At 34.1% G+C, this 15,569-nt stretch overlaps 1 protein-coding gene across 5 annotated transcripts in view; it reads left to right on the forward strand.

The window, feature by feature from the left end:
• The first annotated feature begins 1,707 nt into the window (after nt 1-1,707).
• The window catches only part of DEUP1 (deuterosome assembly protein 1), a 116,102-nt gene continuing 102,240 nt past the window's right edge, over nt 1,708-15,569 (forward strand). For 2 of the 5 annotated variants that reach the window (XM_074216445.1, XM_074216446.1), the window contains exons 1-2: nt 1,708-1,879; nt 4,736-4,831. In XM_074216445.1, coding sequence (XP_074072546.1) covers nt 1,742-1,879; nt 4,736-4,831 — 234 coding nt within the window. In that variant the 5' untranslated portion in view covers nt 1,708-1,741. Of the gene's footprint in view, nt 1,880-4,735; nt 4,832-15,569 lie in introns of those variants that run through there. The other 3 variants (XM_074216450.1, XM_074216448.1, XM_074216449.1) reach the window with 2 other exon arrangements.

Here is a 15,569-nt window from a genome sequence, read left to right on the forward strand (position 1 = left end):
TTTAAATAATTGTGTGTAGAAAAGTGTATTTTCAGAAATATTTAGAAAGATTACAGAAAGTTTTTGGTGGTTGTGGAAACTTTATTTCCTATTTCTCATGGATTCAGTGTATTGACATTCACATTTTTTTTTACTTTTGCAGCATTTTTTTCAGAAACTACCACTGTGAAAGTTGCTGCATATATACCTATATATAGGTCATCCAAAACTATAAACAATCATTGTATTTGTCATAGTTCTTATAGATTTCAAAGTTGTTTGCTTTTACAGTGATGTTATTATATAAATTGTTTTGGTTCTGCTCACTCATCTTTCATAAGTTTACAAAAGTCTTCAAAATTGTTCGTTTTTGAAATAAATACAGTAAATTGAGGGCAAAACAACTTAGTGAAACATAAGTATTGTAGAATGGTATCTCTCTTTTCTCTGTAGAGCCTTTCCTTTGGTGATTTTATCTCATGTTCCATTATCATCTATATAACTAGCTTTAGTCTCTCCCCTAAGTTCCACTGCCTTTGGTGTATTTCAAAATGAACTTAGTATCTTTTCCCTTCTATCTATTCCTGTTCTGAATTTTCTATTCCTGTGAGAGTATCATCATCCTTCTAAACCATCTATGATTCTTTTTTTTTAATTAAAAAAATTTTAAGGTGCTTAATTCAACTGTCAGCTTTGACTTTTCATTCTTTCTATCCAATATATCTAAACAGTTGCAAAATTTTGTTATTGTTACTTCTGCAACATTTCTCTTATACAACTGTTCTCTCCATTCACACAGTCACCTTTCCAGATCAGGTCTTTATCACCTCTTGCTAGACTATTAATGGACTTTTAATTGATCTTCCTACTTAAATCTTTTCCTATTTCAATCCATCCTTCACACAAAAGTGGTTTTCCCAGAATCTGATCATGTCAATTCCCTACTTAATAAATTACTGTGGTTTCCCTTTTACTTCTAGGATCAAATGTAAACTTTTCTGTTTATCATTGAATGTTCTTTAATATTTGACTTCATTCTGTCAGTTAGGTGGTATCTTAGATAAAACATTGTATTTGTAGTTAGGATGAATGAAATTTTATCAGTATGCTTTCATGAGGATTGGCAGTTGAGAGATCTGGGATTTAGCACTGATTATGCTACCTCCTTTTCCTGATCTATAGGATGCCAAATTAGTTTTCAATTATATTAAAAAGAGGTAGAGATAATCTCTCTCATCCTTCCTTACTATACAGATATAAAAACTAGGGCCTAGAACATAGATACATTTTTAGCAGATCACCTAGTGGTAGTAAGCAAGCATTTCCAGGATTAAAGCTCTGACTAAATTTTTTTCTACTGGTTTCTTCCTTTCTAACTCTAAAATTCTATTATTCTAATTTCATTCAATATAGCAATTTGCATAAGAGCACACATTAATGCAGGTTTTAAATTTTTTCATAATTAGCATTTTTGCTTATAACTCACCTTAGGCTTATTATATTCATCTAAAAATTTCACCATAATATTTAATCTTATTAGTCCTGAAATGAACTTTAGAGTTAGAAATAAATTGTTCTACATATTTATTCAGTTAGTGATGGAATACTTTGAGAAAATAATGCTTGGAAAGAATTGAAACTATTTAGATTAATGAAATAACTGCTTTTTTCTCAACTTCACATTTAATTATTTAGCAATATTTTAAATTTTTTTTCTTTAATTATTAGATCTTCTACATGTGAGGCTGAGCTTCAGGAATTAATGGAACAAATTGACATCATGGTAAGCAACAAAAAAATGGATTGGGAAAGAAAGATGCGGGCTTTGGAAACAAGGTTAGATCTTCGAGATCAAGAGTTGGCAAATGCACAAAACTGTTTGGATCAAAAAGGTCAAGAGGTACTCCATATAATTTATATATATAAATATTAACTAACTGTTAATAAAACAATCATTTACAAATGTGAATGTTTGTTATTATATAATCACATATTTTTGGTAATTATATGGACTGTTACCATTTTTTTAATTTAAATTAAATTTTAATTTTTTCAATTACCAAAAATCTGCCTTTTCTACCTCTATCCTCACCCCTCAAATTGAGATCAAAATGAAAAAAAAGAAACAAAAAACAAATACCCAGTTTCAAACATGTATAGTTAAACAAAACAAATTTTTGCATTGGTTCTCGTTCTCTCTCTCTCTCTCTCTCTCTCTCTCTCTCTCTCTCTCTCTCTCTCTCTCTCCATCTCCCTCCCTTTCTGGATATTATGCTTCTCCTCCCTTTCAATTTCCTTTTAAGATCATCAGATCATAACAGAACCATTCTCAGGTCTTCTTTCTAATTAGACTTCCTCTATGACTCCTGATAATTATAGGATTCAGAAGTACATATATTATGTCTCTGCAGTAGAAAGTAAACAATTTATCCTTGTTCAGTCCTTTATCATTGTTCTTTTATGTTTTAACCTTCTTATGGTTCTTTTAAGTCTAGTATTTGAACTTCAAAATTTCTACCTAGCTTAGGGCTTTTCATCAAGGGGTGTTGGAGGTCTTCTATTTCATGGGGAAAAAAAGTCATTTTTTTTTCTCCCTGTACAATTATATTGTTTTGCAAAGTTAGGTTATTTGTGACTATAAACCTATATCCTTTGAAGTATCTGGATTGTTACAACCTTGGTCCTTAAATTTTCTCTTCCTGGCTGTTGTACATACTTTTTCTTTGACTAGGAAGCTCTGGATTTTGACTGAAATATTCTGGAGGTTCCATATAGGGTTTATTTTAGGAGATGACCACTAAGTTCTGACCATTTCTAATTTTCCCTCCAATTCTAAGAGACTGGGGCAGTTTTCTTTTATGATTTCTTGACATATCACTATTTTTGGTCATGACTTTCAGTTAGTCCAGGGACTCTTAATGTTTCTTCTCACTGATCTCCTAAATGGAACCTCCAGGGACATTTCAGTCAAAATCCAGTGCTTCCAAATTAAAGAAAAAATATGTACAACAGCCAGGAAGAGAGAATTTAAGTACCAAGGTTCTAACAGTTCAGACACACACAATTTAACAATCACCAATATAAAGGGACTGAGAGCTTAGAATATGATATTCCAAAGAATATGGGTTTATAGTCACAAATAATCTAACTTTTCCAGGTCAATTGTTTTTGCTGAGAATATCCTATATTTTCTCCTATATTTCTAACCTTTCAACTTTTATTTAATATTTCTTGTTGTCCCAAGGAGTCATTAGCTTTTATTTGCACAATTTTAACTTTCAGGGAGTTTAATGCTTGAGAAGGTTTTATTTATCTTTTGCCAACCTTCTTAATTTCCTTTTCAATTATTTCTTCCACAGTTCTCATTTCTTTTCATTTCTTTTATAAATTTTTTAATATCTTGATTCATTTTTTCATAAATTCTGAATTATGTGAATTTATGAAAGTGAAAATGGCCTGCCTCAGTCTGTAGTCAAACAATATTAGTTCTTTCTCTGGAGGGAGGACATCATTAGTCTTAGATCTTGCTGAGAATAGTTAAGTCATTCACAGATCTTCATCAAACAATATTGTTGTTCCTGTGTACAACATAACATATTCCTGGTTCTCTTCACATCATTTTGCATCATTTCAGGTAAGTCTTTCCAGGGTTTTTAAAAAATCTTCCTCCTTGTCATTTATAGCACAATATTTATAGTACATTCATAGCACACAATCATTTTAAACTCTGTATCTCCTAGCATCTTCTTTACACAAAAGTTTTTAACAGATGTTTGTTGAATTGAATGACTTAGCATCATCATTATCACTGAGTTGTCATTATCATTGTTGAGTTTTCTTAATCATCATAATAGCATTTACTTTTTGAAATAACCTATTTGTAATGGTGTTATGCTCACTGCAGTTAAAGAAACAATATTCATGTAACTTGGAAGCTTTTGGTTACAGATTTATAATATTGATGTAATATTGATGTAAAACTGAAAAACTATTAAACAAGGGCGGCTAGGTGGCATAGTGGATAAAGCACCGGCCTTGGAGTCAGGAGTACCTGGGTTCAAATCTGGTCTCAGACACTTAATAATTACCTAGCTGTGTGGCCTTGGGCAAGCCACTTAACCCCACTTTCCTTGCAAAAACCTAAAAAAAAACTATTAAACATGAATGCATTCAATATTTACATTGTTTTCAAGCAAATAGTGGATTGAGGTTAGGGCATTTATTTTTTATTTATTTAATTGATGTAGAATGAAAGTATTATGATAGTTATTTTAGCTTTCTAATTAGGAGAAGACAGGAGGAATAAGTATTTATATAATACCTATTATATGCCAAGCACTGTAAGTGTAGTAATATAAATATTTATTGGGGGAGGGGAAAGAAAAGAGAGAGAGAGAGAGAGAGAGAGAGAGTTAATTTTGTGAATAAAGATATCAGATGAAGTTCTTTTGGTGACCAATTAGAAATTTAAATCTAGGGTTAATTTTAATTGCTAATTTTAAATGTGTTAATCATTGCATTATTCTGAATTTTCATTATATATTAGCATGATACTATCCCAATACCAAATACTGGTATAGTAAGGTATAAGCCAATTTTAGTTTTTAAGAATATAATAATTAGTTTTGGAAACTATAGTATAAATATTTAGCTTTGTGTTGATTCAAGAATTACATCTTCTCTTTTTTCAATTACTTTTGCACATTTTCTATCCTAACAGACAAAACATAATGTTTAAATTATTATCTTGATACAGGTGGGGTTACTTCGACAGAAACTGGACAGTCTTGAAAAATGTAACTATGTAATGACTCAGAACTATGAAGGTCAGCTTCAAAACCTTAAATCTCAAGTAAGAAAACTTACTGCTTCTGAGTTAATGTGAAAAAGCTTTGTTGTTCTTTCCTATCTTTATGAATCTATATAAATTTCATTAAAATCAGTAGTATCCTTAGAATTAGTAAAAATTTGTCTGTTCTATAGTACAAATAGTCAATGGCACATAATTTAGCATGTAATTGTTCTGTGTTTCATGTCCCAGGTTGTCAGCTACTCAATGACTCTTCTAGGGCCACTAAAGAATTGCTGTGATGTTTTGAATATTATCCTAATTTTAGAAGCTTAATTAATACTTCATTCTAAGTACTTTGCTAGGGAATGAATTAAGAATAGAGCAGGATAATATTTAATGAATATTTTCTGCCCCTTAACAAGTTTTGAGTTTGCAAAATTAGGTCTTAAATGGTTGGTGAATTCCTCCAAATCACTATGTTCGCAAATTAGATAGCTGCTATGATCTCATTAAACTAATTTGATTCTCTAAACATAGAAATCAATTAAAATTAAGAGTATATTAGTCACTATAGTGACTAATTAAAAATAGAATCTATATAATATGGCTTAATATTTTAAAAATGTAAAATCCTAAATATAAATTTTTCTTTTTTTATCCTAATTGTTTTCTTTTTTTCCCTCATAATGCTTAATTGTTTCAATCATTGTTTATGTAAACTGGAAATTTTTTTTAACTTTCCCCACTTATGCCTTACATGTCAAAATGTACATACAAACTCTCAAGACAAAGAAAAACACTTAAGCTTAAGTTTGATAGTGTAGACAATATTCTGTCCTAGTAGTCTCCTATTTCTCTTTCATGAGAAATAGTGATAACTGGTTACTGCAGGAACCCTTGGCCTTTCATAAGTATATTTTTGAACTATCAGGATCACTATATCTTATCAGGAGTTAAAGATGCCTTGATAGACTATCTCAGGGCTGCTAGTGACTTTCAGGATTGGACCTCTGATAATGAATACAAAGATCCCATTGGTAAGACTAGAAGGAATAAACGGTTTTCTTTTATTAAATAGGATTCTATCACTTTGGACATATGCCCCAAAGAATTTCTAGGACTCTTCTCTCTGCTACTTTTCAGTAGTTCATATAAAAAGTAGAATGTACCATGAAATACTTGTAATATATTGGGCCTAACATTGGAAAAAAAAGCATGAAGAAAGATTATGCAAGTATTATATCAGTTTAAAAAACCACTGATCTAAAACTGTCAGTTGATAAATACTAGTTTTTTTAGAATTTCTGTCAAGTTTGTAGTTCACATTGTATCTCAGCAGAGAGTAAATACAAGCCCTGAAAAAGATGTAATTGCTCATCTCATGGCCACATCTAAAGAATTATTGAAAATTGAGGATGTTTCTAGGATGCAGTGGCTATTACTAGAAACTTATCAAAAACTACCACCATTGCAAAGTGTCTCAAAAATCAAATGTGGACACATGATTGAGAAGAACCAAAAAAAGGAAAAACAAAAAATTCAACTGACTTGAATCTTTAAGCACTATTTGAAAGTCATTGTAGAGGGAGCTGAGCCCACCCTTTAATGATTTGTTTCCTTGTCTGATATATTTACCAACTTTGGCTTTTGTATATGTAAACAAACCTTTTGTTTGCATGGGAGTATTAGCCTAGAGAACTTAAAATCATTTTTAGTTTTATACCCAACAGATGATTTATCACTACAGACCTCCCACAGGAAAACTCATTAACCAGTCCATCTATTGGTAGTTGTGGTTTGAAGAGGGTAGTCAGGACTATATTTTTCAGAGCTTGATTCTAAATGGAGATGGACAGTAATTGACATTAAGTCTGTTGAGTTCAAGGTACTTTGCCAGAGAAGATCAAAAAAAAATTTTTAATGCAGTTGTGTTAGATCAGAGTCCCCATGCCTTTGAAACCTTAGTGATGCCCATGAAAAGAGTGATAATAAACTATGACATAGAGGGATCAGAATCATACTCAGAGGCTAGGACTATCTTCTAGAGAAGGTGACATAATAGATGTAAATGGACTGAATGTACCTTCAGTGAGTGTAGTCCCAGGAAGAAGTTCTATAAGAAGTGATATAGCTAAAGAAAAAAAAAAGTGACTCTCAGAAAGCTAAGCTTAGTTTTCCTAGGGCATTATTCTGTTGAAGGGACTGGAAGAAGTTGAAGCTATTACTATATTAAACTACAAATGATCCCAATAAGGAGAATGTGAAGGGATAGTTGGTATAATCCAAGGCCTACTGATACATGCTTATTAAAACTCTCTATGATAATTCTAGACACTTGGGTTATGAAAAAACTCTAGAGCTATTGCAAAATATTGTTCCACAATATTGGTTCAAGATTGCAGCAGATATTTATGAGAAATGTGAGACACAAAGTAAAATACTACTAACTTTAGCTACTTACTTGGAAAATGTTAAGACTTTGGAATTTATCTGTATGGGCTTCTTATCTCCATTAGGGAATTGGAAGAACGTAAACAGTGTTGGGTCACTTCAGCCATTATTAACAGGTCTACCTAAGTAGAAGCTTAATAACAGTTGTCCTCTGTATTTGAAGAGGACCATACTGTTATATACATGATGACATGACTTGCACATTATGTTGATTATAGTGAGGGGAGTGTTCTTACTGCCTCTTCCAGAACCATATCACCTCTCGGCCTAATTTGATTGGAAACAGGGCTTTTGGTGATAACTGGTTACTGCAGGAACCCTTGGCCTTATGGATGTGGTTTCCCATGATATCAGTGAGGCACCCCAGTGTTCCAGCAATTCCAGGCTAGCACCAGAATGGTGCTTTTTGGTGACAACTTTGTGACACCATGGTATAGCTAACCTGTCTCTCAATGGACTAATCGTCAGCAAGGCATATTTGTAGATTTTGGCATAATTAACCTAGTTCTTCCACAGTAGGGTTAGTGTTGTGGGAGAAAGATTTATGTATGTATCCCTTCTAGTATTCATTCTGACTAAGTCACAGTTTTGAGAACAAGCTACTCAAGGAAATATTGTACTAGTCAGGAATCAAGATGTGTAAAAGTAGATCAAAGCATTAAAATTCTGATTCCCTGAAACCTGAACAGAAAGTTCAGTGGTCCTTTTTAATATGTGCATAATATATCACAGGGTTTGCCTGATGACTATTTATTAAACTTTGTTTGAAAGACTCAGAGATGGAATGATTGTTATTCTTCACCAGCAAGTACATTGCTTGGGTGATTATAATATTTTTGTCCTTCATTCTCAAAGAAGACCATGACATCAGGGAGGTGATTCCATGACAAGGACTTGAATTGGATTTGAGTGAGGGGATGCTGTGCTAAGTCTCCAGCACCAGCTGGGTCCAGTGGCCAGATATGGATCAGGATGACTGGAGGTGGTTCTGGATGTGAGGCAATCAAATGACTTGTCCAAGGTCACACAGTAAGAGTCAAGTGTCTGAGACTGGATTCAAACTCCCATCCTCCTGATTCCATGACTAGTGCACTATTCACTAAGCCTTCTAAGCTCAGCTGCCCCTTTGAAGAAGGCCTGCTAACTAGCTATGGCCTCAGTTCGCAAGAGTTCAAAGAGAAATAGGTCCTAGGAGCCCATTGGCATTATGCCTGAATTTATTGTAAGGAGCTCCAACTAGGGAACATACGCTACATGAAATCTTGGTATCCATGGAAAACACAAGATAACAGTCCAAAAAGCTGCCACATTCCATATCCATGATAGACCTCAAACACCTGCTCCTCTTAGGAAAGCCAGTAAAAAGGACTAAAGTGATATAAAGTGGAGGAATCACACTACAAGAAGATACCATCCTTGACCCATGACCTGTTTTAAGCATAGGTCTGCTCATGTCACCCCTCCCCCCAAATTAAAACACACACACACACACACACACACACACACACACACACACACACTCAATAAGCTCTAGGGTGTCCCTTTCACTTCTAGGATCAAATATAAAATGTTCTGTTTGGCATTTAAAGCCATTCCTATCTGCCCACACTTTTCACCTTTCTAGTCTTATACTTTACACTTTTCCATATGCTCTTCAAAACAGGCTCACTGTCCTCTTTGCAGTTCCTCACATAGGTTACTCCATGTATAATTTTTTCTGGCTGATTGTCATGTCTGGAATGCTGTCCCTCCTCATCTCTGCCTTCTGGGTCCCTTCATGTTGCATCCAAAATTCCACCTTGAACAGGAAGTCCTTCTCAACTCATTTAATTGTGGTACCTTTCTATAGTAAATATTACCTATTCATCCTATATATAGATCATTTATGCATAGTTGTTTACATATTGTCTCATTAAATTGTGACTGTTTTGACAGCAGAGACTGTCTTTTGTCTTTTCCTTGAATGCCCAGCATAGACCGATTCACTGAGTCATTTAGTGACCTCAGCAGCAGCCTTAGATTCAATGATTATATCTATGCCGGTAATTCCTAGAGCTAGCTTCAGTCTGGCCTTTTTCTTAACTTCTTGCCCCACATAACCAATATGGGCTGTAGGCATCTTAAGTCTCCATCTGTCTAAAACAGAACTTACTTTTTTCTCAAATTCACCCCTTTGCTGAACTTCCCTTTCATTGCTGAAAGCACCCTCATCCTTCTTGTCATCTAGCTTGTCAACCTTAGTGACTTCACATTCTCAGCCCACATATCCAATCAGTTGCTAAATCTTCTTTCCTTCTTCATGACATCTCTAATATCTTCTCTTTTTCACATATCCATCCCCCTAGTTCAGACCCTTAGTACTTCAAACCTGGACTATTGCAATTGCCTCCTGTTTTTTCCTCGTGCCTCAGGATTCTCCCTACTCTAATTTATTCTCAGCTGCCAGAATGATTTTCCTAAAATGCAGTTCTGATCATGTCATTTTACTACTCAAACACTTTTACCTCTAGAATCAAATACAGATTCCTCAGTCATTTAAAACTCTTCATATACTGACCCTTTCCTACTTCTACAAGCTCATTACCTATTTGCTGTTCCTCTCACAAGAATGCTCCTCCTGTTTCCATGCCCTTGAACACTCATTCTTTTGCCAAGAAAACTCCCAACTCTATTTTTTATAATCCTTGGCTTTCTTCAATACTCATCACAAGTCACACTCTGTAGTACCCCTTTCCTGGTCCCCTCAACTACCACTGCTTTCCCTTCCAGATCTGCTTTTTTAATCGTCTTATGTAAGTGTGCATGGGTGCATACATACGAATACGTACATGTTGCCACCCCGATAGAATGTTTCATGAGGGTAAGGAATATTTAATTTTTGTCTTTGTATCTCTTGTACTTGGCCCAGTATCTGTTATATCATAGTCTTTTAATATTTGTTAATTGATTATTTTCTTTAGAAATATTAGCAGATGTCTTCTACATTTTTGTTCAACTGTTGGTACACTGATAAGTGCTCTTATAGGACTTAATTTAAGTCTTATATAAGCACACAGTTTGGTAAATGTATAATAACTGGCCCTCCATAAAAATGTATCCATGACACACTTTTACATTTTTAGCTCCAGGGCTATACAAAACTAGGCCATTGTCCATTGATACCTGGTCTAGACAATCAAGAAAACAATAAATTAAGTCCTATCTAGCATTTGCAGATTTCCAAGGTATAAATTGATTACAATAATAATCTAATAATCAGCTCTTTAAAGCCAATTGTAGCTGACCTCCAGAACAGTGTTGGTCTCCCCAGTCTTTTTGTAGGCTTTTTTCTCCTTGTCACTATATTTTGTGAAGCTATGGTGATACATTTCCTTCTTCCCTAACATTTTTGCCAGTAATTTTGCTCTTAACTATGGTTATCTTTATGTCTCTATTTGGAAAGAGAACTGCTGAGTCAGTTTCAGGGTTCTTTTGACCTCTCATGGAACAGGTAATTTTTTTAAACTCATTTTAATTTATTTTAAAAAATGGTAATAATCAAAACTAACAATTTTTGTTATTTATTCCTCATTTTCTAGTACAAATAACTTTTTTTGTATAAAACTGCTTAAATCTTTTAAAAATGTATGAAATACATAATTTCCCCCCTGTTTGATAGTGACTTTTACTTTTATTCTAAGTCGGGTTCCTAGACTTTTTGTCACAGAACCCCTTAATACACTTAAAATTATTGAATACTTCAAAGAGATTTTATGTGAGTTCTTATAATGCCTTAGTATTATGAAAGTAATGTAACCCCAATCCCAGAATTTTCATCCCAAGGACCAGCAGGGTTATACACTTTGATATTCTTAATAGTGACTTGACCGTCCACAACTAGCTAATTAATAGATGGCTTCTACAATTGGTAACTAATCCTGTCTGTTAAGATGTTGTCAGTTTGTTTTCTGTGATTTTTTTTCTATGCTTATATCAGAGACTTGGTTGGATATGATGTGGTGGGAATTTCTTTGTGAAGAAGTTTGACTAGATGGTCACTGAGGTCCCTTCCAACTCTCATTATCTAGAATTCTATTGCCAAGCACAATTTTTGAAGAAAATATTCATTATCAACTCTCAGTAAGACTTTTGGGGAGGTTATTATGTTAATTATATTATTTATATTAAGCCTGAACTCTTATTTTCTAACATATTTTACTGGCCTTTCCTATGCCCACCTTCGCATTGAAGTTATCAAGGAACAGTCTTTGTTTGACTTGTTTGAAGTTTTCTTTTCAAATTGTTTTCATAATTTTTCTCCTTCTGTCTCCTTGTACCACTTTTGTAGAAGATGTTTCAGAGATTAGAACCCCCATTATAACAGTAATGACAAAGCTTTTCTATTCATTCTCCAACATTAAGTAACCAGTGCTTTCTAAATGAATAGTAATATGATAAACATGATCATTGCACCACTAAAAGGTGAAAGCAAATCCCAAGATAGAATACATATATTTCAATGGTATTTATTGAAGCATATGATGAATAGGGAATTTAAGGAGCCTGAGAGCTGCCAAGGCCTTCTTGGCAGGTGCTTCCAAATTGCAGAGTACATTCCTCTGGGTCTGTAGAGTTTCTGTTCCTCTGCCAATACAAGCACCAGTATCTGTGTGAGGATACAAAGATAATTCTTTGGCACCAAAGCAATTTGAGGCTGGATTGCTCTTGATTATGTAGAGGAAAAAAATCCACTTTTGATGTCAGTGCTTATCAGTATGGCCTTTGGATCCACAAGTTTTCTTGAAGATTTATGAGAGTTTTATTGGCCAGGGAGCACCTTTTTTGGGACAGTCTTTTCCACATTCATGATTAATCTCTGGGACAACTCAGCCTTGACATAAATTCAAGATACTTAGCAGTCTGAAGCAGACACCTGTTTGAGGGGAAACCCATGATGACTGGTTCCTGCAATTAACTTAAAGATGATATATAGTCAGTGACAGTGGAGGGTGATAGCTATCTCAATATGGGTTGAGAGTACTCAGCTTGAGTACTAATAACTATCTTGAGAATGACCTTGATAGAAGCTACTATTACCTTAGAGTGAGGAAGGGAGAGCAGCAAAGTCTGTAATCAAAATTGGAAGAAAGATATTAAAAAAACCTATTGTACTTTGACAAGCAAATATATGAGTATATATTTATGAATCATATGAGCTATGCTTCAAAAGAAAACCATTCTCAGCATAAAAGCAAAAACATTATAAACCATACTTAATACAAAATAAGTATCGAAAATGGAGATCCCACTTTCAGTTTCAACAGGAGACAAAGAGCAAAAATAACAATAATATTGGTTTGAACCAGCACTTAATCTCACTTCTTTAAGTAGAAATTCATTAGTAGCATTGAATTATGAGGTCACAATATTAAAAATAAGGTATTAAAAAAAGACTACTCAGGACACCCTTGAAGATACTCATTTTGCTCACAGGAGCACTACAAGGCTGGTATCCCAGATGTTTCTCTTTTTAGATATGGAATAAAATCAACTCCATTATTTTTTTCATTTACTTTTCAAAGGAGAACCTCTGAGTTGCCATTCCATTTGGCTACAATTTCTTCATGTTTTCTGATTTTGTCTTCTAGTAAAAATAACTATTGTTTATTTCTTTTGATAGTATGCCTACTCATTAATTATTGGACAAAGATTTAACATTGAGAATACCAAGAGCTAATTTTTAGAAAATCTAAATATTATATAATTTTTATCTTAGTCTGTTATCTTTTCCACAAGTTGGAGAGAGAAGTTGTTGAAGTTGAAAGGGACGTAAGAGGACTGAGGACCATTATATATTTATGTCTTTGTTTCTTGGGTTATCATAGCTAGAAAACTCATCACTTAATGGCTATCCTGAATGGTGCTGAGCTTCTTTCTATTTTGATATTCCTTAAAGAGCAGACATAGTCTTCTGCTGGTATCATACTTGAAGCATTTCTTCAACCAGCTTCAAAGGCAATGCTTTGCTGGTTTAATCTTTAAGAGCCCAGGAATACCTCCTCACCAGAAGGAGGCATCAGAGTATTGTGTGTGTGTGTGTGTGTGTGTGTGTGTGTGTGTGTGTGTGTGTGTGTGTGTGTTGTAATGGATTGAATTTTTACCAGAAAGTTCAATAAATATACTGAGTTTTATCAGTTTTATATGAAAACTTCTTTAAACTTTAAGAGGACATAGAATCCAGAAAGAATGGTATATATTTTGTACCTCTACTTCTACATTAACAAACTGCTTTCCACTTACAAATTATGGATTTTTTGTGATAGTGCTTTATCTTCTGCTCCTATCTGATCACTCCTCCTTAGTCTCTCTCTTGCTCTGGTCATTGGTTGTGGGTGTCCCTCTATCCTACCATCTTAGGCAAATTTGCAAAATAAGGAAATAATCCCATCTTTCCCATAGAATTGTTATCAGGATAAAATCAGATCTGTAAAGTGGTTTCCAAACTTTAAAGGGTTAGTAAAGTGTTAGCTATTATTGTCATTGTCTTTCTAACCTTTTTTACACATTTTTATACACAGTATGTTCTAGCCAAATTGACCTCCTTCATATCCCTCATACATGGCTCTCTTACCTTTTTTGTGTGCCAGTTATTCCCCATATCTAAAAGTCTCTTCCTCCTCACTTCTAATTCATAGAATCCATGGTTTCCTTCTAGCTCCAGCTTCTATGGGAACCCTTTCCTTGTGAACACTTGCTAGTACCTCCCCACTAATTATCTCATATAAATTTTGTTGTGTGTGTATACACACACACACACACACACACACACACACACACACACACTCACACTCAACCCAAATTATGTCATACACATTTTTTCTCCTATGTAGTCTTTAAAAGCAATAACTTTTTTTCTATTTTCTTTGTATCCCTAATACTTGGCACTTAAGAACTTCATAAATTTATATTGATTGATTAAATCTCACAGGCTACTTAAACTGCTCTCCTATTACTTACCAAAGTCACCTGTGATTTCCTAACTGCCAAATCCAATGACCTCTTCTCAGTCCTCACTCTGCTTGACTTTTTAAAAGCATTTGATACTATTAATCATACTTGATATTGCTTGATAATTGCTCTCTTATGGTTGTCCTTTTAACTTTCCAACTAATTCTTGGTGTCTTTCAATGCTTCTCCATCCTCCAACCCTCTAAATATGAGCATTATCCAAGGGTTTATCTTCAGCCTTCTTCATTTTCTTTTGTAATTTCAATTGCCAAAGGATTATTATCTCTATGCAGATGGTTCCCAAATCTGTACTTTCACCCCAAACATCTTCCTCAACTCCAACATGTCATTTAAATCGCTTGTTAGAAATGACTACCTTGGTATTTCACTGTAACTTCAAAATCAACACATCCAAAGCTGAATGTGGTAACATTATATGTTAAGGAGGCATGTGTAAAAGAAATCCAAAAAGCAGAGTGAAGAAAATATGATGAGCATTTGGGTGAAGATCAACAAAGAAAGGAACATAAGTCATTTTGTCATGAAAGACTACACAGACCCCCTAACAGGAAGAAGAAATAAGTCAGGCAAGCGTGGTACAGTCATGATATTAGTTATGGCAGAGAACTTCAGTTACCTATATCTTATGAAGTTCTTTTTGTTTTCCAAAAACATAATTACTAATTAATCTCAACAAATTATTAGTTTCATTATTCAAATGTTTGTCTTTCAGTTAACAGGAATTCATTAAATGCTTTCAACCTCATTTTCCCATCAAAACTTCTCTCTTCAAAGTTACCAATGATTTTTTAATTGCTAAATCCAATTACCTTTTTAGTCTTCATTTTCTCCAATTTTTCTGAAGCTTTTGACACTGTTGACCACCCTCTCCTTCATGATAAGACTATCTTTTCTTTAGATTTTCAGGACATCACTGTCCTGGTTCTCCTCCTCTTTCCTGGACTACTATATATCAGACTCCTTTGCTGCTTCTCCAGATCATGCCCTTGATCCATCCATATCCTTATAAACAGGAGGAACTGACCTCAAATCTGACCTTAGATAATTGACACTAATTAGCTACGTGATTTTAGGTAAGTTGTTTAATCTTGATTGAGTCGTCCCGATTCATATCTGGCCAATGTACCAGATGGCTCTAGAGGAGAAACTGAGATTGGTGACTTAGCACAGTCAGCCCCTCACTCAAATCCAATTAATGTACTTGTCATGGCATCACTTCCCTTATGTCGTGGGCTTCTTCAAGAATGAAGGACAAACATCATCTCAAGAATGAAGGACAAACATCACCTTTTCTTCTCCCTCTATTATACTTCACTTGACAAACTTATCATTCCCCTTT

The sequence above is a fragment of the Macrotis lagotis genome, chromosome 1 (assembly GCF_037893015.1).
Source record: "Macrotis lagotis isolate mMagLag1 chromosome 1, bilby.v1.9.chrom.fasta, whole genome shotgun sequence".
NCBI classification, from domain to species: Eukaryota; Metazoa; Chordata; class Mammalia; order Peramelemorphia; family Peramelidae; genus Macrotis; species Macrotis lagotis.